The 25,989-nt window shown below is 35.3% G+C and overlaps 1 protein-coding gene across 1 annotated transcript; it reads left to right on the top strand.

The window, feature by feature from the left end:
• The first annotated feature begins 203 nt into the window (after positions 1-203).
• LOC122723083 (fibrous sheath CABYR-binding protein-like) lies at positions 204-3,465 on the top strand. The gene is made up of 5 exons (XM_043953838.1): positions 204-336; positions 817-956; positions 1,344-1,613; positions 2,340-2,775; positions 3,296-3,465. Exons 1-5 carry the CDS (start codon positions 204-206, stop codon positions 3,463-3,465), a joined length of 1,149 nt encoding a protein of 382 aa, XP_043809773.1.
• The last annotated feature ends 22,524 nt before the right edge of the window (positions 3,466-25,989 follow it).

The following is a 25,989-nucleotide window of genomic DNA, read 5'->3' as shown; positions in this document are numbered from 1 at the left end:
TTGTTTATTTTCTTTCTTTTATGACCAGATCTGGACGCGAGGAAATTCTACCTTACGATCCAGAAATTGAGCGCACAATCAGGAGATTAGGTAAGCAAACAGGTACACATTTGAGGACTGCGCAATCCGGATCTGCGCAAAGACACCTTGAAATCGCAGATCAGCCTTCTGAAACCACTCCAACGCATCCTGAACCATCTGAAATGGCTGAAAACGTGGCACCACCTGCTGTAGATGCTGAACATGCTGTCCGTGAGGAAATACCTCAAGGAAATCCAGCCGTAAGGGCCCCAGAGCCAAGAATAAGAACCATGGGAGAATGGGCAGCCCCAACAGGTGATCAAGCACCTCTGTGCATCAACTATCCACCTCTGACCGTTCCTTTTGAGCTCAAAACAGGTTTGATTCATATTCTCCCAAAATTTAGAGGGTTAGAAAATGAAAACCCACACAAGCACTTGAAGGAATTCTCCATTATTTGTTCATCCATGAGACCTCAAGGAATTACTGAAGAACATGTTAGATTAATAGCTTTTCCTTTCTCTCTTGAGGACCTTGCTAGAGATTGGTTATTCTATTTGCCACCTGGATCTATTAATTCTTGGGAAGAAATGGTTCAAACTTTTTTGAACAAATACTTCCCAACATCTAAATCAATTGGCATAATAAGAGAAATAACTAGCATAAGACAGAAACCTGCTGAAGATTTATATGACTATTGGGAAAGGTTTGAAAGGCTTTGTACAGGTTGTCCACAACATGATATGACAGACAGGTCCCTTATACAATTTTTCTACGGAGGATTGTTGTCATCAGAAAGGAGATACATCGATGTAGCCTGTAGGGGATCCATCAAGGACAAGACACCTGGAGAGATGAGGGAGCTGATCTCCACTCTTGCAGCCTCATCTAGGCAATATGGGGAGGAAAAGCAGATGCAAAGAGGGATCCATGAGGTAAGTAATTCTGATTCTCAAGTTTCAAAGCTAACTTGTCTTGTGGAAAAGCTTCTCCTTAGCCAAGCTCAACAAGTTCATCAAGTCCAACAGCCTCAGCAACTTCGACCATGTGGTTTATGTGCCTATGTGGGACACCCAACTGATCAATGTCCCACACTTCAAGAAGAGGACCAGCACGTTAATGCAATTGGAGGGTACAACAATCAGGTAAGACGTGATCCTTATTCTAACACATATAACCCAGGTTGGAGAGACCACCCCAATTTCAGCTACGCCAGGACAAACAATCAGATCAGCCCCAGGAATCAAGTCCAACCAGCACCTGCAAATTCAGACCATGCCATTGGTGAGTTGACAAAGACGATACAAGTGCTGTAACTGCAGATCGGGGAATTGGCCTCCGCAATGAACAGATCTGGCATTCAAGGTAAGTTACCTTCTCAAACAGAAGACAATCCTAGAGAGAATGTGAATGCTATAACACTGAGAAGTGGGAAGGAGCTCCAACATGCCAAGACAGATGAGCCAGAAACCATTCCTGCGCAAGAATCAGAGGTTTCGGCTGAAACCACCCCTGCGCAACATCCACCTGAGCCAGCTAGCCATCCTCCTGCGCAAACTGAAGCACCTTCTGCGCAAAAGGATGACCCCCAGGTACGTTTTCAGATCCCTCCCCCTTTTCCGAAGAGATTTGAGAAAGCACAGAAAGAAAAAGAGGAAAGGGAGATCCTTGACACCTTCAGGAAGGTGCAGATCAACATACCTCTGCTAGATGCTGTGAAGCAGATTCCCAGGTACGCGAAATTTTTGAAAGAACTATGTACCAACAGAAGGAAGCTGGCAGAGAGGGAAAAGGTAAGTGTAGGTGAAGTTGTGACAGCTGTCATTAAAAGAGAACTTCCATCCAAGTGTAAGGACAAGGGCATGTTTGCAATCTCTTGTAAGATAGGAAATGTTGGGATTAGAAAGGCTATGTGTGATCTAGGTGCATCGATAAATGTTATGCCCCTGTCCATTTACAATTCTCTGAATGCAGGTGCACTGAAGGAAACTAGAGTTGTAATTCAACTAGCTGACAGATCCGTGGTATACCCAAAAGGTGTGCTCGAAGATGTTCTAGTGCAAGTAGATGAGCTTGTCTTCCCAGCAGACTTTTACGTGATTGACACTAAGGAAGACCGCTGCAGCACATCTTCAGACATCCTTCTTGGACGTCCTTTCTTGAGCACTGCCAGAACCAAAATAGATGTGCACGATGGTACCTTGACCATGGAATTTGAAGGGGAAGTAATCAAATTTAATGTCTATGATGCAATGAAATTTCCCCACGATTTTTCCCCTGTTTATGGTTTAGACATGATTGATTGTTTGAGTCAACAGATTTTTAATGAGAATCATGCTGATGTGCTAAACCGTGACTTTTGCAGGGAATCTGATCTGAAAAATGAAGAGTCAGAATTGACAGAAACCGTCTGCAGCATTCAAGAGCTGAGCTGCAAACCACTGCAGGAAGAACAGGTGGAAATCGCACCACTCCAGAAAGGACTGCAGGACCAATCGCAGAAGACCTTTCAGCTTCCGCAGAAAGGCATCCTTAGGCCGCCGAACTCCTCAATGCCTCAATCGGCGCCTCCTGAGCCACTTCCGCAACATCTTCTGCCTCCAGCTCCAGCGCAAATGGTTCATGAACAAACAGAATCCCCTTCACAACAAATTCTGAAGTCTGAAGAGAGTGAGAATGACCTCTATGAGCAGGTCCACCACACCCAGGATGATGAACCATGGTACGCAGATATTGTAAACTACCTTGCTACAGGTAATCTACCTTCTGACATGCCCAAGCACACAAGAGACAAAATAAAGAATGATGCAAAGTACTATGTTTGGGATGAACCATACCTGTGGAGACATTGTTCTGATCAGATGATAAGGAGATGCATTCCAGATCAAGAAATCGCTTCAGTACTCACATTCTGTCACTCATACAGTTGTGGTGGCCATTTCGGACCACGAAAAACAGCTCATAAAATACTTGAATGTGGATTCTTTTGGCCTACTCTTTTTCGAGATGCTAATCTGTTTTGCAGGACATGTGGTAGATGCCAACAAACAGGAAATCTTGGCAACAAAAGCCAAATGCCACAAAACCCCATCATGGTTTGTGAGGTATTTGATGTATGGGGCATAGATTTCATGGGCCCCTTCCCACCTTCTTTTGGATACACTTACATCATTCTTGCAGTGGACTATGTGTCCAAATGGGTGGAGGCCAAAGCAACTAAGACAGATGATGCAAGGGCAGTAGTTGATTTTGTAAAAACTAACATTTTTGCTAGGCATGGAGTTCCCAAGGCAATCATCAGTGACAGAGGCACCCACTTTTGCAACAAGGTCATTGCAAATCTTCTCAAGAAGCACAATGTGGTGCACAGAACATCCACCGCATATCATCCGCAGACTAATGGACAAGCTGAAGTGTCCAACAGAGAGATCAAAGCCATTCTAGAAAAAACCGTGTCACCTAGCAGAAAAGATTGGAGTACAAAACTGGAAGACGCCTTGTGGGCATACAGAACAGCCTACAAAACACCCATAGGTATGTCTCCTTATAGACTGGTCTATGGAAAAGCATGTCACCTTCCAGTTGAAATAGAGCACAAAGCCTACTGGGCTGTCAAGAATTGCAACATGGATCTAAAAGAAGTTGGACACCATCGCAAGTTGCAACTGCAAGAGCTAGAAGAGATAAGAAGAGATGCATATGACACTTCGTGGGACTACAAAACCAAGATCAAGGCCTCCCATGACAACCGAATTTCAAGGAAGCACTTCGAGGTTGGTGATAAAGTCTTACTTTTTGATTCTCGTTTGAAACTGTTTCCAGGGAAGCTACGATCTAGGTGGATTGGACCATTCATTGTTGAGTACACTTACCCTCATGGAGCAGTAGACATTCGCAGTATAGATACAGGAAAGCAGTTCAAGGTGAATGGCCATCGCCTGAAGCCTTACTACGAAGGATTCAAAGTACAACTAGTGGAAGAAATTCCACTAGATCGTCACTCACTCTGAATAGGCTCATCGCACCATGCCAACCACACCAAAGGGAAGTACTCAGTTTCTTTGTTCTTTTATGTTTCTATTACATTGAGGACAATGTATGATTTAGGTGTGGGGGTACGGCATTTTAATTTTTGTTTTTGCATTTTAATTTTTGCTTTAGATTTTTGCGTCTTTGCTTTCAGTTTTTCAGTTTGCGTTTTTTTTTGCTTTCAGTTATTCCTTTCAGTTGGCGTTAGCTTGCTTTCAGTTTTTTTAATTTTTCGTTTTTCTTGCTTTCAATAACACACACATCCACAATCTTCTTCTTGATTTGCTTTACTCAAACTGACAAACTATGTTGAATGAACTTTCTCTCCATGACCCCATTGATGTGATGACTCTTTAAACCTAGGTTGAATCAATTGCAATAAGATGTATTCATGTTTGGGAATTGCTTTTGAATTGAATCCTTGAGCTTGCCATGGTGAAAAACATACTGATGACCCTCAACTGATGAGAATAAATTGAAATTGTGTGAACGAACTTAATGTGACTTGTTAGCAATTGGTGTTGATTTGCCCAAATCATTGAGAAAAGAAATTCAGAAAAGGCCTAGACTTCATAAGCACAATGTGAAAACTGTTCCAATGGTCAACAGACTATGAACAGAGCTAGTAGCCACTTGGACAGGTTACCAACTGAGTAACTGGGGGTGGGTATCACCAATATGTACCTTCACGTCAAAAGGTTGGTGACTTTTCCAAGCAAGTTTAAAGTGCAAAAAGGCTGAATTAAGTACTTCAAGGTAAGGGCAAGTCACTCTGAAAGCTAGATTAAGTCTTTGAATGAACAAGAACTAATGCATGTATGATCTCTCTCTTGAGGAAAACCAATCCTAACCATGGTAAGTAAAGGGAAACAAGGAAAGAGGTAAGTAACCTTGATGCATACATTCTTTATTGCAATGATTCAAAATAGGGGTCTAGAGTAAGAGCTTAAGTAGACATAAAGGATTTAAGTGAAGAGAGTTTGTTCAACTGTGTTTGTTTGCTTGAGGACAAGCAAAGGGTTAGGTGTGGGGGTATTTGACAGAGCGCATTTTAGGCCATATTACCATGATCTTAATGATGTTTATTTGCACAGTTTCTGCCTAATTTGGTTGTTTTGTTCATGTTCTACAGAAACTAGGTGTGAAAAGACATTCTGGAGAAAATGTGGTTAAAACTGCCAAAAAGTGCCAAATATGGAAAGTTCCAGAAAAGGAAAGTTTTCATATATGGAAAGTTCCAAATAAGGAAAGTTTCATATATGGAAAGTGCCAAACAAGGAAAGAGTCAAAGAGCGCAGCCAGCAAACTGTCCGAAATTCGAACTGCAGAATCCTTCCTGCCTTGTTTAGAACGTGTGCCAAGAAAGGAAAGTCTTCAAATAAGGCAAGTTTTCAGAAAAGGAAAGTCTTCAAATGAGGAAAGTGCAAAGGCAAAAGCAAATAAGGAAAGCTCAGTCAGAGGATTATTTAAAATTCAAATCGCAGATATTTCTTTCCTTATTCAAAGATGTGCACATACTGCAGCAGTCATATCTTCCAATTTAGGCAGCGAGATCTCATGAAGGCACACTTGCCTCTTCTGCGTTCAACGTTTAAAATTCAAACGAAGGCTCCACCTAAAAAGGAAAGACTTGGCAGATCCACTTTCCCTTCTGCATTCAATGACTGCGCACCACTTGCCTCTTGCAACACAATCTGCGCGCCACTCCCTATTCAGGAAGGAGATCTCTATGCACTTGGCCTTCATACAGTCCAGATTCATAATTCAATAGAGGATCCATCTAAATAGGAAGTTTGGACAGCAAATATTTCCTATACAGTGCTGTCCGCGCGCCTACCTCTTCTGCAAAGCCTGATCTGCGCGCCTCCTTCCCTTTCAGTGCTATCCGCGCGCATGCCTCTCTCCTGCAGAGCAAGCCACGACTTTTCTTCCTCTATTGGCATCCTTGGATCGCTCTTCCTTCCTTTTCAGACACAAGGTACGCTCCTTTCCTATTCTGAAAGCCATCTGCGCGCACCTGCCTTCTGAAGTGCATGCACTACGATTCTTTCCTCTTCTGCAACAACTTGGGCAGCAAGTTGAGTTTGGGCAGCAACTTGGGCAGCCTCTACACTAATAAGGAAGACCTAGGCAGCATCAAAACTCTATAAAAAGGTACTCTCTTTGGCAGCCACGAATTTGGACACTTTCAGACTCATCTTCTCCTTCTCCATCCGGATCAAGCAAGGCCGCGCCTCCACCACCTTCGGCTTCTTCTTTTCTTCTTCTACCTTTCTTTATGGTTTTTGTTTCAGCCATGAGTGGCTGAAACCTTTCATTCTAGTTGAAGATCAAGTGAAGCTTTAGTTGTATTGTGGATTGAGAGACTTGGACATTCATTGTTTTACCTTTTGTTATTCAGTATTCTTGTGATTTCATGCTTAAGGATATTATTGCTTTGTTATTTAAGATCTCCATTGATTTTTGTTGCAAAGTGATATATTGTTGTTTTGAATGATTTTAAGTCCGTATTTGCTTGAATCGTTTAAACATAAGAACACTTGGTGCACAACCAAGGAAATTGCATGATCTAGTGTTGTCTCCATGCATGTGGGTGACTAGAATTGGTTCTCTCCATTACTTTATGCGATTGACTTTTGCAAAAGGCCTAAGGCTCAAAGACGTTCTTTGGCAATTGTTAATTAGTAATTGATTGGTGGACTTTCCCTAATTAATTTAATCTAAAAGAGAGACTATGGATGTGAGAAGCTTCTTCAATCTCCATGGCCAATTTATTGAATCAACAAAGGAACTTTTGAGTCAATGATCAATCCCATCAACTAAAGTGGATCTAAATCTTCAACTAGAGCTTTTACCATCATTGTTTTACCCTCAATTTACTTTCTGCTTACTTTTTAATTACTCTTTTCATTAGCTTAATCAAATCAATCTCAATACCCCCATTTTTACTTTACATGCACTTGCACTTTCTTTTCTTTTCTGCTCTCTTTAATTTGGTCTATTCAAGGAAGGTAAACGAGTATCAATTCCCTGTGGATACGATCCTCTTACCACTGTCTGCAATTTTAATATTGTTGGTAGTTAAACAGGTTATTTATTTTGACCGGCTTCGACAACCGTTCTGTCAATATTGAACACCCAAAAGTTAAACAATATTTGATCAAGTCTCACAACCCATTAAACAACTAAAGCTTCAACCAATATCCAACTAGATTAAAAGAAATCAGCCACTCATGCCTGAATTAAAAATAGAAAAATAAAAGGAAAAAAGAAAGGAACCGATGGAGTTGAAATCTTGGATTCTGCCTTGCGGAAATTGCCGAATTGAGGTGATTGATCTTCTGCCTGGTCGGCTGCTTAAGAGTGCTTAAATAGGATGAGAGGAGTGCGTGCCCTAGCTCCCAATTTCGGTCCACGTGCGTGCAAACGGTGAAGTCCATGTGCGGAAGAGTATTGAAGCGTGAGTGTCCCATGTGCGTTGGCAGGTCCATGTGCATGAGCTTGGTCCACGTGAAGTGCTTGGTCCTTGATTGCAAGAATGGGCTATCCAAGTGCGCGTGAATGTGCGGGTCCATGAGCTTGGCCCATGATGAAGTGGATCAAGTGTCCTTAGTAGCTCATATACCTTTATGAGTTTGACCAAGTGCCAAGTTGCTTGAAGATTTAAATTTCAAAATATTTTCCTCATTTAGCTTGTCTTGAATCCAACTTGGCCGGCCTGCTCTCTTTTGCTCCAAATAAGGTAGTTTTAGGGGGATTTTCTCCAAATTGCCCTTTTACACCATTTTCTGCAAAATAATATTAAAAGCACTAAATTAAGCAAAAATCATGTAAATATTCATCAATAATATTAATATAAATTGGACTAAGTTATGCTCTATCAGAAACCCTAGGGCAGCCACTCTAACCTATAAAAGGACCAGCAAACCAGCAGAAGAAGCATCTTGGAATCTTGGCATCCTTGATCAAAACACATTCTCGGCACCACTACAGCAGTTGCGCACCCCTTGCGCCAGCCCTTCTCTCTTCCTTTTTGCTTTCTTTCTTTTATTTTTGTATTAGTTTCAGCCATGAGTGGCTGAAACCCTTTTTTCTAGTTGAAGAATAAGGTGAAACTTTGGTTGTTTATGGATTGGGAGATCTGAACATGTTATGTTAATCTTTTATTTATCAATATTTATGCAATTTGATGCTGAATTCTATTGCTGTTTTGTTATTTTAGATCAATAGGGCCCATTGAATCTTGATTGCAAGGTAATAATTTGTTAGTTTGGATAGTTTTTAGTCCGTAATTGCTGGAATTATTCAAACACAAGAACCCTTGGTGTAAAAACCTAGGAAATTGCATAATCTAGCAATATCACCATGCGTTTGGGTAGCTAGTGTAATACCCGGCTAGAGTCTGGCATCGGAATTCCTATAGTCCGGTGGAATCTCGGATGTCGGAATCCTCTAGAAGGGTAAGAAGCATGTTTTACTAAATGTTTTTCATGAGTTTTAATGTTTTAAGTGTAAAGGAAATGAGTTTTTGAAAGAAAAGCACCAAGGAAGAAAAGCCAGGTTCGGCCGCCGAAGGTGATGTTCGGCCGCCGAACATGCATGGCTTTTGGCTTCACATTTGGCCGCCGAAGGTAGTCTGGCCAGCCACCTATAAAAGGCCTTAGGTCGGTGAAATGGATAAGATTTCTTCCATTTTCACAGACCAAGGTGAGACCATGATCTTTCTTGGGTGATTTTCATGTTTTCTTCAAATCTTGCAAAGGTTTGATGAGTTTTAAGTTGTTTTGAAGCTTTTGAGCGAAAATCCAAAGTTTTGAAGTTGTGGAGACTTTGAGGGAGAGTTTCTTCATATCTCCATGTTGGGATCGTTTATCTTCTTGTTTGTAAGAGGTAAGTGTAGATCCTGAACTTCTTTTCATGATTTATGAAGGTTTTATGGTGTTTTATGGGTAGAAATGCATGAATAGGTTAAGTTGAGGTTTTGGTTGATTTTTGGTCAAAGCATGTTTATGTGATGAGTTGTGTTGTTTGTTGGGGTTTTAAGTTAGTTTTGGACCCCATTGTGCCTATACTTGAGTATATGCAGGTTGTGGAATGTTGGGTTGCATGTTGTGTGAAGTTTGGGGGAGTTATGCATGAGTTGGAGCAGGGTTCTGCCTTACTGGCAAATCCAGTTTCGGCCGCCGAAAGAGGGTTCGGCCGCCGAACATGCTAAGGAGGTGGCTTCGGCTGCCTAAACCCGCCCCTGAAAGTTTGGACTTTCGGCTCTGGAGGGGGGTTTCGGCCGTCGAAGGTGCCGCCGAAGGTTTTGGACTTTCAGCTCTGGAGTGCCTTTCAGCCCCCAAACCTTGCCCCCGAAAGTGGGTTCGGCTGCCGAAGGTGAAAGTTCGGCCGCCGAAAGTGCTTGAGTTTCATCTCTGGAAGGGGCTTTCGGCCGCCAAACCTGCCGCCGAAAGTGCCATGTCCAGCCTTCTTTTGCATGTTTTATGAGATTGTTTTAGGATGTTTTAGGGAGGTTTTGGGAAGTTTTCTAGAGTTGTTTATGAGCTAGTTTGGTCCCTCATTTGAGTCCACCTGTGTAGGAACGGACTAAAGGAACCGAAGAGAGCAGCAGTGAGCACTGCTTTAGAGTATTCAGAGTCAGTTCAGAGTCAGTTCAGAGTCAGCCAGAGGTGAGTGGAACTAAACTTAATCTTTTATCATGAGAAATCAAATGCTTTGAGCATGTTTCATGCATCATGATGTATGATAGGTTAAGTGCATTAGAATACACGAATATGATGAATTGCATTATTCAGTGCTTGTACGGATCGGACATAGTGGATTCATTAGCCCTCGTAGTAAAGTCCTGAGGAGCCCTAAGAGGGCCGAGCACAGGCACCCTAGGGTGCGTAATAAAGTCCTAAGGAGCTCCTTCGCGGGCCGGGCACAATTGAGGGATTTTTGAATCAGTCCGTCTGAGATGATGTGATTTACTTGTGATGTGATGCATTTCATGTGAGCATGTTTATTAACATGATTTTATTGGTTCTACTCACTGGGCTATAGTAGCTCATCCCTCTCCTTAATCCTAGTTTTGCAGGATCAGTGGTCAGGGGAAGTTCAGCAGGGTTCAAGAAGAGTTTAAAGTTTTGTACTAGCATAGTGTGGACATGTAATCTTGTAAAGAGATGTACTAGATTTGTATAGAGTTGTATAGTATTGTGCTTGACCCATCTGTATTGTGAATCCCTTCTGTATACATGGTTTGTTTTATGTAAATGTTTTTATGAGTATGTGAAAACCAGGCTTAACATGTATGAGTTTAACCTGTCTAGAGCAAGCTCTAGTAAGGGGTTCTGTAGTACAGAGATAGTGCATGCACAGGTTGAGCCTTGGTTCAGAGTAAAGTTTTAATTTTTACAGAAATGTTTGATCATGTATGGGATTTATACAGGTACTCAGAGAGTATGACAGGCTTGCTACGGGTCCCGGCAGCCTTAAGTCGACCTGGATCCTAGCGCCGGTGGCGGTCCGATTTTCGGGTCGTTACAGATTGGTATCAGAGCCCTAGGTTCATATGGTCGGACCTATAGAGAGGGTCGGGCTCACAGAGGTCATAGAAGTTATAGTAGGGCAAGCACAATAGGAAAGCATGTCCACTAGGATAGGATGTTGAGTCCTGTCTATATGCTGATGTGAAATGCCATGATTTATGCATGTGCATTATTGTTATGTGATGTTTACATGCTAATGTGTGCTATGATGTGTTGTTTTCCAGAAAGTTAAGATGCGAGGAACTCGTCGATCTGCACGATTGACTGGAGTCCCACCAGTGAATGAGGGTTCAGATGCTCATCCTCCTACTTTGCCAAGGGCAGTGTCTCAAAGATCTAGCAGGGAAGGTACGTCAAGGGACTTTAGAAGGTCTTTTGACGAGAGCAGAAGAGGAACAAATAGAGGAGGGAGGTCAGATGAAGCTAGGGAGGCTATGGATGTTGATGAAAGCATGGGAAGGGACAGGTCGGAAGAGGGTATGGGAGAGTCTCAGGGAGGCGCTCAGGCCTCGAGATTTGGTTATCCACCCTTTCCACAGGGCCCGGGGTATCCGATGGGAGGTACGTCGGATTACTCTAGTTTTACCCCATATCCCACTTACATGCCTTATATGCCTTATCCTCCATTTTACCCACCATATCCCATGTATCCACCCACACCATTTCATCCCAGTTCAGCACATCCGGATTCCAGAGATACAGTACCTCCACCACCAAAATCAGAACCAGTAGCCCCTGTTGTCTAAGCACCTCAACCTAGCTCAGCTAAGGGAAGTAGAGTGAAAATGACAGAGTATCTGAAGTTGGATGCTCCCAAATTCAATACGGGAGATGATCCATTCGAGTACCTCAGAACGGTTAAGATGATAACCGATGAGTTAGGAGCTGATGATAGTAGAGCCATTGAGATGGCGGGGTTCACACTCAAATGCAAGAAAGCTCGATAGTGGTTTAGGAGTTATGTGGATCCCAGGTTGGACAGCATGTCATGGGAAGAGTTCGCCAATGAGTTTGCTGGGTGGGCTTTTCCTGACAGTTCTAGGGAAATGAAAGTAATAGAATTTGAGCAGCTGAGACAGACGGAAGAGATGAGTGTTGATGAATACACAGACAAGTTCCTGGATCTGCTATAGTATGTGGGTCAGGCTTATGACACTGACCAGAAGAAGGCAAGGAGATATACTATGAGACTTCATCCTAGGTATTCCTCCTTAATTCTTCCAGCAGAGAAGGAGAGTTTCCACTCTATAGTGGATGTCGCCAGGAAGATGGAGGCGAGTGCCATTATTCAAGGAACAGTAAAGCAGCAGGTGGCACCGTCTTCAGGTTCTAAGACCCCCAGTGCAGCAGTTTCTGGCAGCAGGAAAGGAGAAAAGTTTAAAGCTAAGAAAGGCAAGTTCTGGAGCAAGATCAAATCTGGTCTGGGAATGGGTAGTGGCTCAAGCTTTGGCACAGGCAGTTAAGTTTGTGTGAGATGTGGGAGACCACACAAGGGAGCTTGTCGGTTGGGATCTACAGCCTGCTATAAGTGTGGGCAGGAGGGACATTTTGCTCGGGAATGTCCTCAGATGACCTTTATGGCACCATCCCAGCAGATGAGTTCAGGCAGTGTGGCACAGCCAGCAGCTCCAGCCATACCTCAGAGCAGTGGCAGAGGTGGAGGGAGAGGGTCAGCCTCTTCTTCAGCAGCAGGTTCCCGAGGTGAAGGTTCGGTAGCCCCAGCACGGATCTTCATGATGACACAGGAGGAGGCTAACACATCTAATACAGTGGTGTCAGGTAATCTCAGCATTGGGTGTTCTGATGTGTATGCTTTGATGGACCCCGGTGCTTCTCACTCTTTTATTGCTTCGAGAGCCGTGGACAGATTGGGTCTGATCATTTCTGAGTTAGAGTGTCCTCTCTGGGTCAGTGGACCCAAGTGTGACCCATCAGTGACAAAGTCAGTCTGTCGTTTCAGTCCAGTGTTCATCGAGGGTAGATGTCTTCCAGCTGATCTAGTGGTTCTAGATTTGACAGATTTTGATGTCATTCTAGGGATGGATTGGCTATCTACATATGGTGCTACTTTTGACTGTAGAGACAAGATAGTTAGTCTCTGAGATCAGGATGGGTCAGAGTGTGTCTTCAGAGGAGACAGGAGGGGAACACCTAGAGGTTTGATCTCAGCCCTTCAGGCTCGTCGTTTGCTTAGAAGGGGTTGTCAGGGGTTTCTAGCTCATGTGAGAGAGCTAGATAGATCGGTTAGAGAGCCAGCCTCAGTACCTGTAGTCCGAGACTTTCCAGACGTTTTCCCAGATGAGCTTCCAGGACTACCACCTGATAGGGAGATAGAGTTTGAAATAGAATTGCTGCCTAGTACCAGACCTATCTCTATTCCTCCCTACAAGATGGCGCCAGCAGAGTTAAAAGAGCTGAAAGAGCAGCTGCAAGAATTGGTAGATAAGGGTTTCATCCTCCCTAGTACCTCACCTTGGGGTGCTCCAGTACTGTTTATCAGAAAGAAGGATGGATCCCTCCGACTTTGTATCGACTATAGGCAGTTGAACAAGGTCACTACCAAGAACAAGTATCCCCTGCCTAGGATCGATGATCTATTTGACCAGCTAGCTGGAGCGGGTTGTTTTTCGAAAATAGATCTGAGGTCCGAGTATCACCAGTTGCGAGTCAAAGAAGCAGATGTGCCAAAGATAGCTTTCAGGACCAGATATGGGCATTATGAGTTCCTAGTAATGCCGTTCAGGTTAACTAATGCCCCTGCAGCATTCATGGATCTCATGAACAGAGTTTTCAGCGAGTATTTGGATCACTTTGTTATTGTCTTCATCGATGATATCTTAGTGTATTCCAGAGATGCAGAGGAGCATGCCCAGCATCTAAGGATAGTTCTGCAGACACTGAGAGAGCATGGATTATATGCCAAGTTCTCGAAGTGTGAGTTTTGGTTAACCAATAGTCAATCATTTAAATCATCTACTAATTCCATATTATATCAACTATTAAAATTAATTTATTAATTAATAGTATACTAATTATAAAATACAATAAAATATTATTTAGATTTCAAATACAAATTTTCTAATATAATAAAAATATAATTAAAAAATATAAATTAAAAATATCATACAAAATTATATGAAAATAAAATAATTAAATTTAGAAATTACATTTTAAATAATACCGAAGCAAAAAATATATAATTTAGTTTATAATTATACACTTTTAAATTTTGTAAATTAAAAAAAAAAAACTTAATTTTAATTTTTCAAAAATTAAAAATATTAAAATAATTTCTTCATATCATTTTAATTATTTTTAGAAATATGACTAAATTAACCAATTTTTACTAGTACTGCAAGCATTATGCAGAGACCAATGAATCCGATATCAAGTGCTCTGGTTGTGCAACCAAGTTACCCAAGACCCAGATCACCAAGGCCCAACTTTACTTCCCTTAACAAATTCAGTCCATTACAATCCCCCACAAGATTAATAGAACCAGTAACACCATCCACCTTTAAGCAAGCTGTTACAGGCCCATCTACTCCAAGCCCAATAACTTTACAAGAATCGGCCCAATCAGAATATAAATACAAACCCATTGAAGACTATGTACTTACAATAGAACCTGAATATTGGGCCCAAAATCCCAATTTAAATGTCTACCAGTTTTGTGAATCCATTTTTTCCAAAACCCATTATTATATTCCAGACAATTTCCACAAATCTCAGCAATATTATGAAGCCATCCTCATCAACACAAACTCCATTCTTATTCACAATAATTTTGATCCAAAATTTCCTAACAAGCTGAGGTATTGCAAGGTACGTATATTAAAAATATGGACAATCTCAAATTGGGGACAAGAGCCCCATAAGACAAAAAAATTACTTTGACCAATGGACAAATGAGACAAATTGTTAAATATAATTATTATGATTACCAAAATGCTTGGGAAAGAACATTTCTGAAGCAAAATGACCAATTATCTGTCTCTTTCTTTTTCTTCTTTTCTGACAATTTTATGTATCCTATACCATATTGGTTCCATCAATGGTGGAACAAATTTGGTATAAGCAAAGATATTATTCCAGACCAAATCCAAATTGCACAAGACCAATTCTTTTGAGAAAAACCAATTACCAGATACTATTAATTGTTCTCCCAAATGGCTAATTTATTGCCATTATTTTCATATACCATGGATCCTTATGATAGAATACCAAATAAAAGACCAGTCTACTGACAATTTCCAAATATCAGTCCTTATCAGAAAATATAAAATCAAATGGTGGATCAAGACTGATTTACAAGCTTGTGGCTCAAAAGCCATAGACCAATTCTTTCTAAAACATCCTGAATATTGCAATACTGCCAATCTAGGCATATCCACTATAACCAAACACGAAACCTTTTTGGCAAAGAAACAACAAATAATGTCTCAAATGGCTGCATGTACTTCAGAAGAAGAATATGGAAAATTATTGGAAGAGTTAAAAGAGACAAGAAGTTCTACAGCATCACCAATTGATCTCTCTGATGAAAATGATGACTTCTTTACTCAAGTGGAAATGTGACTGACAAAGACTTGACTCAATAAAGCTGACAAAGACAAAGCACAACCGACAAATGACTCAGCTATGCATTTAACAGCACTGGCTGACATGACAGTGACACAAAGCACAAACCGACAAATGACTCAGCATGTAACAGCACTGGCCGACATGACAGTGACACAAAGCACAAACCGACAAATGACTCAGCCAAGTATTCAAACAATACTGGCCGACAAAAGAAAAAAGCATGACAGGTGATGGACATGTGACTCATCAAAGCACCAGACAAATGACAGCTCAAAAGAAAAAGCATCAAATTTATTTGAAGAAAAATTTGAAGTCTGAATCTATAAATACAGCTATGCATTTCATTGTAAGGGCATCGAAAAATTTCTCTGATTTTCTCTTCATGTTCTTCATGTCTCACTACCAAAGATTTATTTGTATTTCTTCTACAAATTGTAAGGAGACCATAGTTTACTACAACTTGGTCGTAGCAGTGTAATTGTATTACAAATTAATACAAAGTGAGTATTTGTATTTACATTCTGTATTATATATGAATTGATACTTGATAAGTCCGTATTGACGGCAATATTCTTTCTCTCTTCTCACTCCACTCTGACTTAACTTTGGGCAATCCAGGTTAAGGTTGCAGGAACCCTAGCCATTTAAAATTATTTATCATCAAATAAGTATGCTCTGTGGTTGTAGCTTTAGCTGATCTTCCATATCAGAAATTGTGTTGATCATTTAGTTGCATTAAAATTAATTTGAATTCGAACAATAAATGTATAAATAAATGTATGTATGCTTTATGTATGTATGCTTTATGCTTTTATAACTGTAATGTTATCTTTATAATATTGTTTAAATCAAATAGAATTCCGAAAGTTTTGTTTAAATCAGTTAGAATTCCAAAGTCAAAGGTTTATAATTTATAACTAATCTCGGTGCTCCTCTTTCTAATTCTGCATTTTTTATTACATAAAAGGCCGCACAAGACCAGGGGGATTTGCTCGGTCTAATTAAATTTTTTGTTAATAAATCTTGGATTTCTTTTTTGCAATATTCTAGCATTTCTTGGTTCATTTGTATGGGTCTAGTTTTTGTTGGAATATCTTGTTCTCTAAAATCTGGTTCATAAGGTAGTGTCACTATATGTTGTTTTCTATTCCAAAAAGCTGTAGGTAAATCAGAACATAAATCTTTTTCAAATTTTTCTTGTATGTTTTTTATTTGCTGTTGTAGATTTGGCGTATCTAATTGTTCATCAATTTTTTTAGAATGCAAATCTTCTTTTAAGAATTTTATTTGCTTTTCTATATTATTTATTTTGCTTACATTTATTTGTTGAAATAAATTTACATCATGATGTGTAATTGGGGATATGAATTTGAATATAATATATTGTCCTAAAATGTTGGTTTCTAATCCTAATTGTGTTACTTTAAAAGGATATAACATTTGTAAAAAAGGATTTCCTAGTATTATTTGGGTATTAAGATTTTTTATTAACATAAAGTTTGTTTTAAAACAAATATTATTATTACAAATATGTGCACTAGGTATTTTATACTCTATTTTTACTTTAGTCGAATTTGCTGCTGATAGGATTTATTTAGTTTTATAAAAATATTTACTAGGGATTATTCCTTGGTCTATACAATTCATATCCGCACCTGAATCTAGCATAGCTATTGTTTCTATTTTAAAATCTTTAATTGTTAAAGCAATTTTAACATACCATTTTTGAAATTTAATTCTAGTAATATTATTAAATTTTAATTCTTTGTCACTTTCGTTATCTGAAACAACATCTTCTGGTTTTATTTTGATTTTTTCTAAGCTTTGGTTTTGTTCTAATTGATCACACCTAAGTTTTAATTGTCTTACTTCTAATTTTAATTGTTTTATTTCCGACTGTAAATCCATAGAAGAGATTGTTTTTATTGGTTTCTTTTGTTTAAACATTTGTTCTATTTCTTCAAAAGTTGTTGGTGATTCTGTTCCTTGTTTTATTTCTTCATTTATTATTTTTATTAATTTTTTGAAGAATTTTCTTTTTATATTAGAATCTTGCACTTGTTCTATTTGCTCTAATATTTGGTTATATTCTGTTAACATATTTATTTTATTATTACAAACACATATTTCTCCTTTGCAATTATGCTCACTACTTCCTATTGTTTCTGAGGAATAGTCACTACTGTAATCATCATCTAGTTCTGATGAGGATAAATTAATCTGATCTATTTTATCTAATAATTGTTCAATATTGTCAATTTTTAATTCTAATCTTAATTCATGTATCTTTTTTCTTGCAGGGCATTCTTTAGCAAAATGTCCTTTTTGATTACATAAATAGCATGTTATTTTGTCTTTTGACCTGATTTTTCTATAATTATAATTTCTTTTTCTAAATTGTTTTTTCTTATTTAGTTGTTTGTTATTTTTATTTTCATATTGATGATAATTAGATTTTTTGTAAATTTTATCTGTCCTAAAAGACTTATATTTCTTTTGTTTTGGTTTCTTTGTGCTTCCAAATCCAAATTGTTCGCACCAGTTCCCTAATTCTTTTCTTGATTGTCTGTTTTCAGTTTTTAATTTATTTTGTAATTTTATATCTCTACACAATCTTAATCATATTAAATTTACACAAGTTATTAAATCTCCATATGTTAAATCATCATAAGAAATATGTCCAAATTTTTGTTCTATTGTTTCTTTTACTTTTGTCGAAAATAAATTAGGTAATCCTGTTAGAAATTTCTCTTTCCAATGGTAAGCATTTGGATCAGCTAAGGCATAAACTCTTTTTAGGAAGTTGTCTTTATACCATCTAAAATTTTCTAATTTTCTGCATTTTAAATTTTGTAAAATTTCACTATTTCTTTCAGTATATAGGTCTAAATCTCCTATGAAATAGGATATAATATTATATACTAAATATGTTAATATAAAAGATTGTGGTTGTCCTGTTGATGGGTCAATAATTAATTCTCCTGTAGTTGTATTAATTCTTCTGGCTGATAATATATTTTCTCTTATTTCATTACTAAGTAATTTGTCCCACCATGTTCTTAATTCTCCTGTAAATCCTAATATTATATTTTCTGCAGCTTCTTTTTCTGTAATTCCAACTCTTTGTTTATAAATATTTCCTACTATTACCATTTCTTTTGTAATTTGTATTATTTCTACTTCTGACCTTTCATCAATATTCCATTCATATATATTTTTTGCATTATATTGTTTTTGTTTTCTATCTAAGATTTTTAAATCATCAGGTTGTCTATTATGTTGTCGTTCTATATTATTCAAAGGAATGATATAGTCTTTGTCAGAGTCTGATGCTTCTAAAGGATTCTCTATTGTTTCATTATCTGAAGAAGAAGTTTCATTGTATTCAGTTAACACAGTAATTTTTCCTTTATCTTTGTTAGTAATTTCTTCTTTAATTTCTCCTGAAGTGCTGGCTTTTGAAGACTTATTTTGTTCATTAATTATTTTTTGTAATAATTTTGACATATCATTTAGTTCTGTTTTTGGATTTATTGTGACTATATCTATGGGGTTTTGTGATGGAGGTATCACTTTTGTGAAAGGTTTATTTATTGGTTTTTTCGTGGGATCTATGGTATATGGTCTCGAATTAGTATATCTTTGAGAAACATATGTAGTGTTGGGTTTATATGCTATAGGGGATTGTGTCTTTGGTATTTCTATATGATCTATGTCTGTTATGGCTTCATGATTTTGTTCTATCTTTTCTTCTATTCTATCTAATTGATTTCCTAATAAATGTAATGTTACATTTGTCCAGTTATTTTGTAGGCAGATATCTTTCATTTCATTATTTTGTATATTATTTGTGTGTATAATTGGTTGTATACCATTATATACATGATCTTTTTTAAAAAATGCTCTACTCATTGGTGGTCTTTCTGTTTCATAATATTGGTCACTTGGTTCTCCAATATTATTTACCTTGTTCCATTTATGTATTTTCTTTTCTAAAACATTTAATCTTACTTCATGGAAATATTTTACGTACATAAAAAATGGTATATTTGTTTCTACTTGAGTGCAAAATTTAAAATATTTTTTCTTGAGCATACTTTGTTCTTTTCTGGAATAGGTTTTAAGAAATATGTCTCTTTTCCCCCGGTTTTTATCTGACATATAGTCAGTTTGAATTTGGTCTTTATCTAAAAGAAAGGTATGTGATAAAGTATTTATGGTAAAATCACTATCTTCATATGGTTGACTGAATTGTCCTTGTCTAAAAATGCCTTCTTGGATTTTTATTCCTTTTGTGGTATTTTGTGGTTTGGTTTGTTGGTCAAAGGTTTCTTCTAGAGGTTTGGTACCAGATGTTTCGCCAAAAAAGGGTCCTTTGTATGGAGGAACAGTAGATTCCTCTGAAATACTAGTATCTGTTTGTATTTCTATATTGTCTTCTCCTTGAGGATTCTAAAGAATGTCTAGAAGGTTGATAAATAGTGGAATTGGTTTGCCGAAAAGAATTTGTTCTTTTAAATTTTAGTTCTACTGAACCATCTTCATTTTGTATAATATAATCTAATTCTTTATTTTCTTTGAAAGGTAAATTTGGTATTGTTTTTACTGGGTATTTTCAGCTTTCAGGTAAACTTATATCTTTCCATTGTATAGTTTTAGGAATAGTTATATTTGCTTTAGATTGATCTATTTCCCAGAAGATTGTTTCGCCTTCTACTCTATTATGGTCTATTGCATTAGGACATAAACCTGTGTTCATTATTTTATAATTTAACCTATAAAATATTTCATAAATGTGTGAGCCTTTTAACATATTGTAATTGTGTGTCAATATATCTAAAGTTAATATCTTCATTATGTGTGGATCTGTTAATGATATTGTAAAATTGGGAAAACAATTTGAATATATTGGTCCGTTTGTTAAACTGGTTTCAAATAATCCTAACAAAGAATCTTTATAATTTATGTGTCTACAATCTCTTAAAGCTACATGCATACTGGTATTTAATCCTTCTACTGTTAATGGTTTAATTGCAATTTGTACTAATCCTATATGCATAAATCTATATCCTTGATTAATATATTTTATTATTGTCTTTTTACTGAGTAAACTCATGGATTGGTTTTCAGAATATAAAGGTATTACTTTTTCTTTAGTTTTAATAGCTCTTGCAGATTTAAAATCTAAAATTCCTTTCTTATATATAGTAGATATTGGAGTTATAGGTGGCTTCCAATTAGCTAATTATTTAGTATTCCAATTACTTTCTCTAGATAATATTGTTCTATTATTATCTTTAGTTATGTTTAAATCATTTATAAGTTCCTCATCTGAGTTTCAGGACCTAGAAGATCTATTTCTTCTAAACAGACTCATCTTAAAATTCTAGGGTTTTCACATACACTTCCTTCTCTACTCGTTCTGCAGGTCTTACACCTTTCTGCCTGACTTATGACTTTCGTGATCACAGTTTCAACCCTAAATTTTTAATTTGAGTTTATTAGAATAGATAGAACTTCAATAGGCTCTGATACCATTTTTGAAACTTCGTTAATGATTTAAACAGTAAACATACAAATAACAGTTTTAAACAGTAAACATACAAATAACAGTACAATAAACAACAATAACAACAGTACAATAAACAGTCACAACAGTATAAAAGCACAATTTCTGATGTGGAAGATCAGTCAAAAATGCAACCACAGAGCATACTTATTTGATGATAAATATTTTTAAATGGTTAGGGTTCCTGCAACCTTAACCTGGATTACCCAAAGTTAAGTCAGAGTGAAGTAAGAAGAGAGAAAGAATATTGCCGTCAATACGGACTTATCAAGTATCAGTTCATATATAATACAGAATGTAAATACAAATACTCACTTTGTATTAATTTGTAATACAATTACACTGCTACGACCAAGTTGTAGTAAACTATGGTCTCCTTACAATTTGTAGAAGAAATACAAATAAATCTTTGGTAGTGAAACATGAAGAACATGAAGAAAAATTCAGAGAAATTTTTCGATGCCTTCTTAATGAAATACATAGCTCTATTTATAGAAGCGGATTTCAAATTTTTCTTCAATTCAATTTGATACTTTTTCTTTTGAGCTGTCCTTTGTCTTTTGTCGGTGTCACTTGATGCTTTTTCTTTTGAGCTGTCCTTTGTCTTTTGTCGGTGATGCTTTTATTGGCCAATTACTGAGTGCATCGCTGCGTCACTTGATGCTTTTTTCTTTTGAGCTGTCCTTTGTCTTTTGTCGGTGATGCTTTTGTCGGCCAATTACTGAGTGCATCGTTGCGTCACTTTGTCTGTTGTGCTTTATGTCATTGTCTGTTGAGTCATCATTTGTCTGTTCTGCTTTGTGTTAGGTCTGGGTCATTATTTGTCGGTTACATTTCTACTTGAGTAAAGAAATCATCATTTTCATCAGAAAGGTCAATTGGTGATGCTGTAGAACTTCTTGTCTCTTTTAATTCTTCTAGTAATTTTTCATATTCTTCTTCTGAAGTACATGCAGCCATTTGAGACATTATTTGTTGTTTCTTTGCCAAAAAGGTTTCGTGTTTGGTTATAGTGGATAGACCTAAATTTGCAGTATTGCAATATTCAGGGTGTTTCAGAAAGAATTGTTCTATGGCTTTTGGGCCACAAGCTTGTAAATCAGTCTTGATCCACCATTTGATTTTATATTTTCTGATAAGGACTGGTATTTGGAAATTGTCAATAGACTGGTCTTTTATTTGGTATTCTATCATAAGGATCCATGGTATATGAAAGTAATGGCAATAAATTAGCCATTTGGGAGAACAATTAATAGTATCTGGTAACTTGTTTTTCTCAAAGAATTGGTCTTGTGCATTTTGGATTTGGTCTAGAATAATATCTTTGCTTATACCAAATTTATTCCACCATTGATGGAACCAATATGGTATGGGATAAATAAAATTGTCAGAAAAGAAGAAAAAGAAAGAGACAGATAATTGGTCATTTTGCTTCAGGAATGTTCTTTCCTAAGCATTTTGATAATCATAATAATTGTATTTAACAATTTGTCTCATTTGTCCATTGGTCAAAGTCATTTCTTTTGTCTTATGGGGCTCTTGTCCCCAATCTGAAAGTGTCCATATTTTTAAAATACGTACCTTGCAATATCTCAGCTTGTTAGGAAACTTTGGATCAAAATTGTTATGAATAAGAATGGAGTTTGTGTTGATGAGGATGGCTTCATAATACTGCTGAGATTTATGGAAATTATCGGGAATATAATAATGGGTTTTGGGGAAGATGGATTCACAAAACTGGTAGACATTTAAATTGGGATTTTGGGCCCAATATTCAGGTTCTATAGTGAGTACATAGTCTTCAATAGGTTTATATTTATATTCTGATTGAGCCAATTCTTGTGAAGTTATTGGGCTTGAAGTAGATGGGCCTGTAACAGCTTGCTTAAAGGTGGATGGTGTTACTGGTTCTATTAATCTTGTGGGGGATTGTAATGGGCTGAATTTGTTAAGTGAAGTAAAGTTGGGCCTTGATGATCTGGGTCTTGGGTAACTTGGTTGCAGAACTAGAGCACTTGATAAATGATCCATTGGTATCTGCATAATACTTGCAGTACTAGTAAAAATTGGTCTAGGAACAGAAGATTGTCCAGAAGTAAATAATTGTAAATTTGTCAAATTGGTCTTAGTAATATTTGTCTGAGATCTCAAAGATATCTTTTCAGTATCTTTTCTTTTGTACATTATTTGCCTTGTAAGAATTCTCGAGTCAGGAAATCTGCAATAGAATTATTAGTTCCTTTAATATGAGTAATCTCAAAATCAAATATAGATAAAAAAGCTTGCCATCTTGCAAATATATGTTTGGCTGTTAGATTTTTTACATCTTTTGTTAACACATCTTTAGCTGCTTTGCAATCTACTCTAATAGTAAACTTTTGGTTTAATAAATCACTTTGAAATTTAGTAACACATAAAACTATGGCTAAAATTTCCTTTTTTATTGTAGAATATTTTTCTTGTGTTGGATTCCAAAATCCTGAATAATATCTTATAATACAATCTTTATCATTTATCTTTTGTTTGAGTATACCTCCATATCCTAGATCAGAAGCGTCTGTTTCTACTATTTTTGAAAATTTTGGATTACAAATATTTAAACATGGTAAATTCTTTACATATTTTTTAATTTCTTGAACTATTTTTGTATGTTCATTACTCCATGGCTTAGGATTTGTTTTTAACCTATTATATAGTGATTTGCAAAAAATTCTTAATTTTGGATAGAAATCAGAGATGTAGTTTAGAGATCCTAAAAACCTTTGTAATTAATTTTTGTTTTTAATTTCATCTGAGAATTTGTCTGCAAATTCTATATTTCGTTGAATTGGTATTATTGTATTTTGATAGATTTCATGTCCTAAAAATCTAATTTTTGTTTGGAATATTTTCATTTTTGGTTTGGATAATACTAATCCATTCCTTTTTATGGCATTATAAAAAATTTGTAAATGTTTAATATGTTGAGAAATATCTTGACTAAAAATTAAAACATCATCTATATATGTAATAATAAAATCATATGGGTTAAAGATGTCATTCATTATTTTTTGAAATTCACTTGGTGCATTTTTTAATTCAAAAGGCATGATGTTCCATTCATATTGTCCAAATGGTACCAATCCAAATTATGTATCTTTTTATTGGTTAACCAATAGTCAATCATTTAAATCATCTACTAATTCCATATTATATCAACTATTAAAATTAATTTATTAATTAATAGTATACTAATTATAAAATACAATAAAATATTATTTAGATTTCAAATACAAATTTTCTAATATAATAAAAATATAATTAAAAATATAAATTAAAAATATCATACAAAATTATATGAAAATAAAATAATTAAATTTAGAAATTACATTTTAAATAATAACGAAGCAAAAAATATCTAATTTAGTTTATAATTATACACTTTTAAATTTTGTAAATTAAAAAAAAAACTTAATTTTAATTTTTCAAAAATTAAAAATATTAAAATAATTTCTTCATATCATTTTAATTATTTTTAGAAATATGACTAAATTAATTTTGTAAAAATTAAAAATTAAAATATATTTTATATATTATTTTAACTCTTTTAAAAAACGTGACTATTTTTAAATTTTGCACAAATTAAAAATTAAAATAATTTATACATATTAATTTAACTTTTTTTATGAATGTGACTAATTTTAATTTTATATAAATTGAAAAATTTTTACACTTGAAATAATTATAGAAAAATAAAATAATGTATCTGTAAAATATATTGCAGGTAAAAAAAATATGACTAATTTTTAACTTTTTAAAAATTAAAAAATATAAATAAAATAATTGAATTGAGATATTACATTTATAATAGAGATATAAAAAATTTAATTAGTATTTATTCAAACTAAATATAAAAACTAAAGAAGATAAAGATAAAATTAGAATTTAGAATGTATAATTTACTATAAAATGATTATTTATTTGTTAAAAAAAAATAAGAGTCAACCGTAAAAAAAAATTATATTTTTGATTTTATTACAATTATATTTTATATTTTTTCATCAACTAAAATTTAAATTTTAAAATTGTTCCAATTATATTTTACTGTTATTTGTGCCATTAAAAATTAACATAATTGCCACAACACCCACTATGTCGATACCATATAATATGTTATGTAGTATGCCATGTCAGTAAATGTTATGATAAAATTAATAATAATTTAAAAGTTTAGGATAGGATTATAACAAAATTAAAAGTATAGAATTTTTTGATAATTATTTATTTTATTAATATTTTTTTAATAAGGAGAAATGAAAATTGAATTTAAAATTTTAAATAAATTATATATATTTTTAGCTATTTAATTAAGTCAGATTAAATAATTAAATATTTAAAAATAATGCTAAATAGAAAGTATATTAGAAAAAAAAAACAGTTGATAATAATTTTAGTTAAAATAAGATCAAAATAAATTATTATTATAAAATTATTGATAAAATTTTTAAAAATAAATAATAATATAAATAGTAATTTTAAAATATATTTAATAATAAAAAATAATAATTTAATAATTTTATAAAATTTTAACTATATAGTAATGGTAAAGTGCATTTAATTAAATAAAAAATAAAGTTTAATTGATAAAAAGTAAAAATATAGGTTACAATTATAATAAAAGTAAAATACATATGTTTTTTTGCGATTAATTATAAACTTTACTCACATAGTGGTGTGGTGATATGAAATGACAATTTTGTTATTTTTTTAAGAGTATAAATAAAGAAAAGATATAATTATGTTAATTTTTTAAGAGTATAAATAATGAGAAAATATAATTAGAATAATTTTAAAAAATTAAATTTTAATTAATAAAAATATATAAAATATAATTACAACAAAATTAAAAATACATGCTTTTTGTCATTAACTTAATAATTAAATATAATTATTTAATTAAATTTGTTAGTTTGAATTGATTAAATTTCATGAATTAAATTATTCTGTATTTTTAAATTAAAAAATTAAAAAAAATTTGGGCTGTTCAAGTTTGTGTGTGCTGGCTGAGTCGCAACCCAGCCTGCTTGAGCTTAGATTGCTCGGTCGCTCAGTCCAAGCTCAATCAAGCTTGACGGTGGGCCATATCGATACACATTGACGTCGTGCGACAGTCGACAACATGGCTCGATAAAATATTAATACAAAATGGACACCAAATTAGTTGTTTTTGTAGTCGGAATCGAAATAGATTTCAATTTCATTATTCATGAT

The sequence above is a fragment of the Manihot esculenta genome, chromosome 2 (assembly GCF_001659605.2).
Source record: "Manihot esculenta cultivar AM560-2 chromosome 2, M.esculenta_v8, whole genome shotgun sequence".
NCBI classification, from domain to species: domain Eukaryota; kingdom Viridiplantae; phylum Streptophyta; class Magnoliopsida; order Malpighiales; family Euphorbiaceae; genus Manihot; species Manihot esculenta.
Note: the sequence above shows the minus strand (reverse complement) of the source record. Positions and strands in the feature narration are given on the sequence as shown.

Excerpts from the sequence above, each read along its gene's own strand:
- LOC122723083 (XM_043953838.1), top strand. The coding sequence starts at position 204 with ATGGCTGAAAACGTGGCACCACCTGCTGTAGATGCTGAACATGCTGTC. Across the intron at positions 1,614-2,339 it reads CGCAAAAGGATGACCCCCAG|ATTTTTAATGAGAATCATGC; the intron begins GTACGTTTTCAG and ends TTGAGTCAACAG. Across the intron at positions 2,776-3,295 it reads TGTAAACTACCTTGCTACAG|GCATGGAGTTCCCAAGGCAA; the intron begins GTAATCTACCTT and ends CATTTTTGCTAG.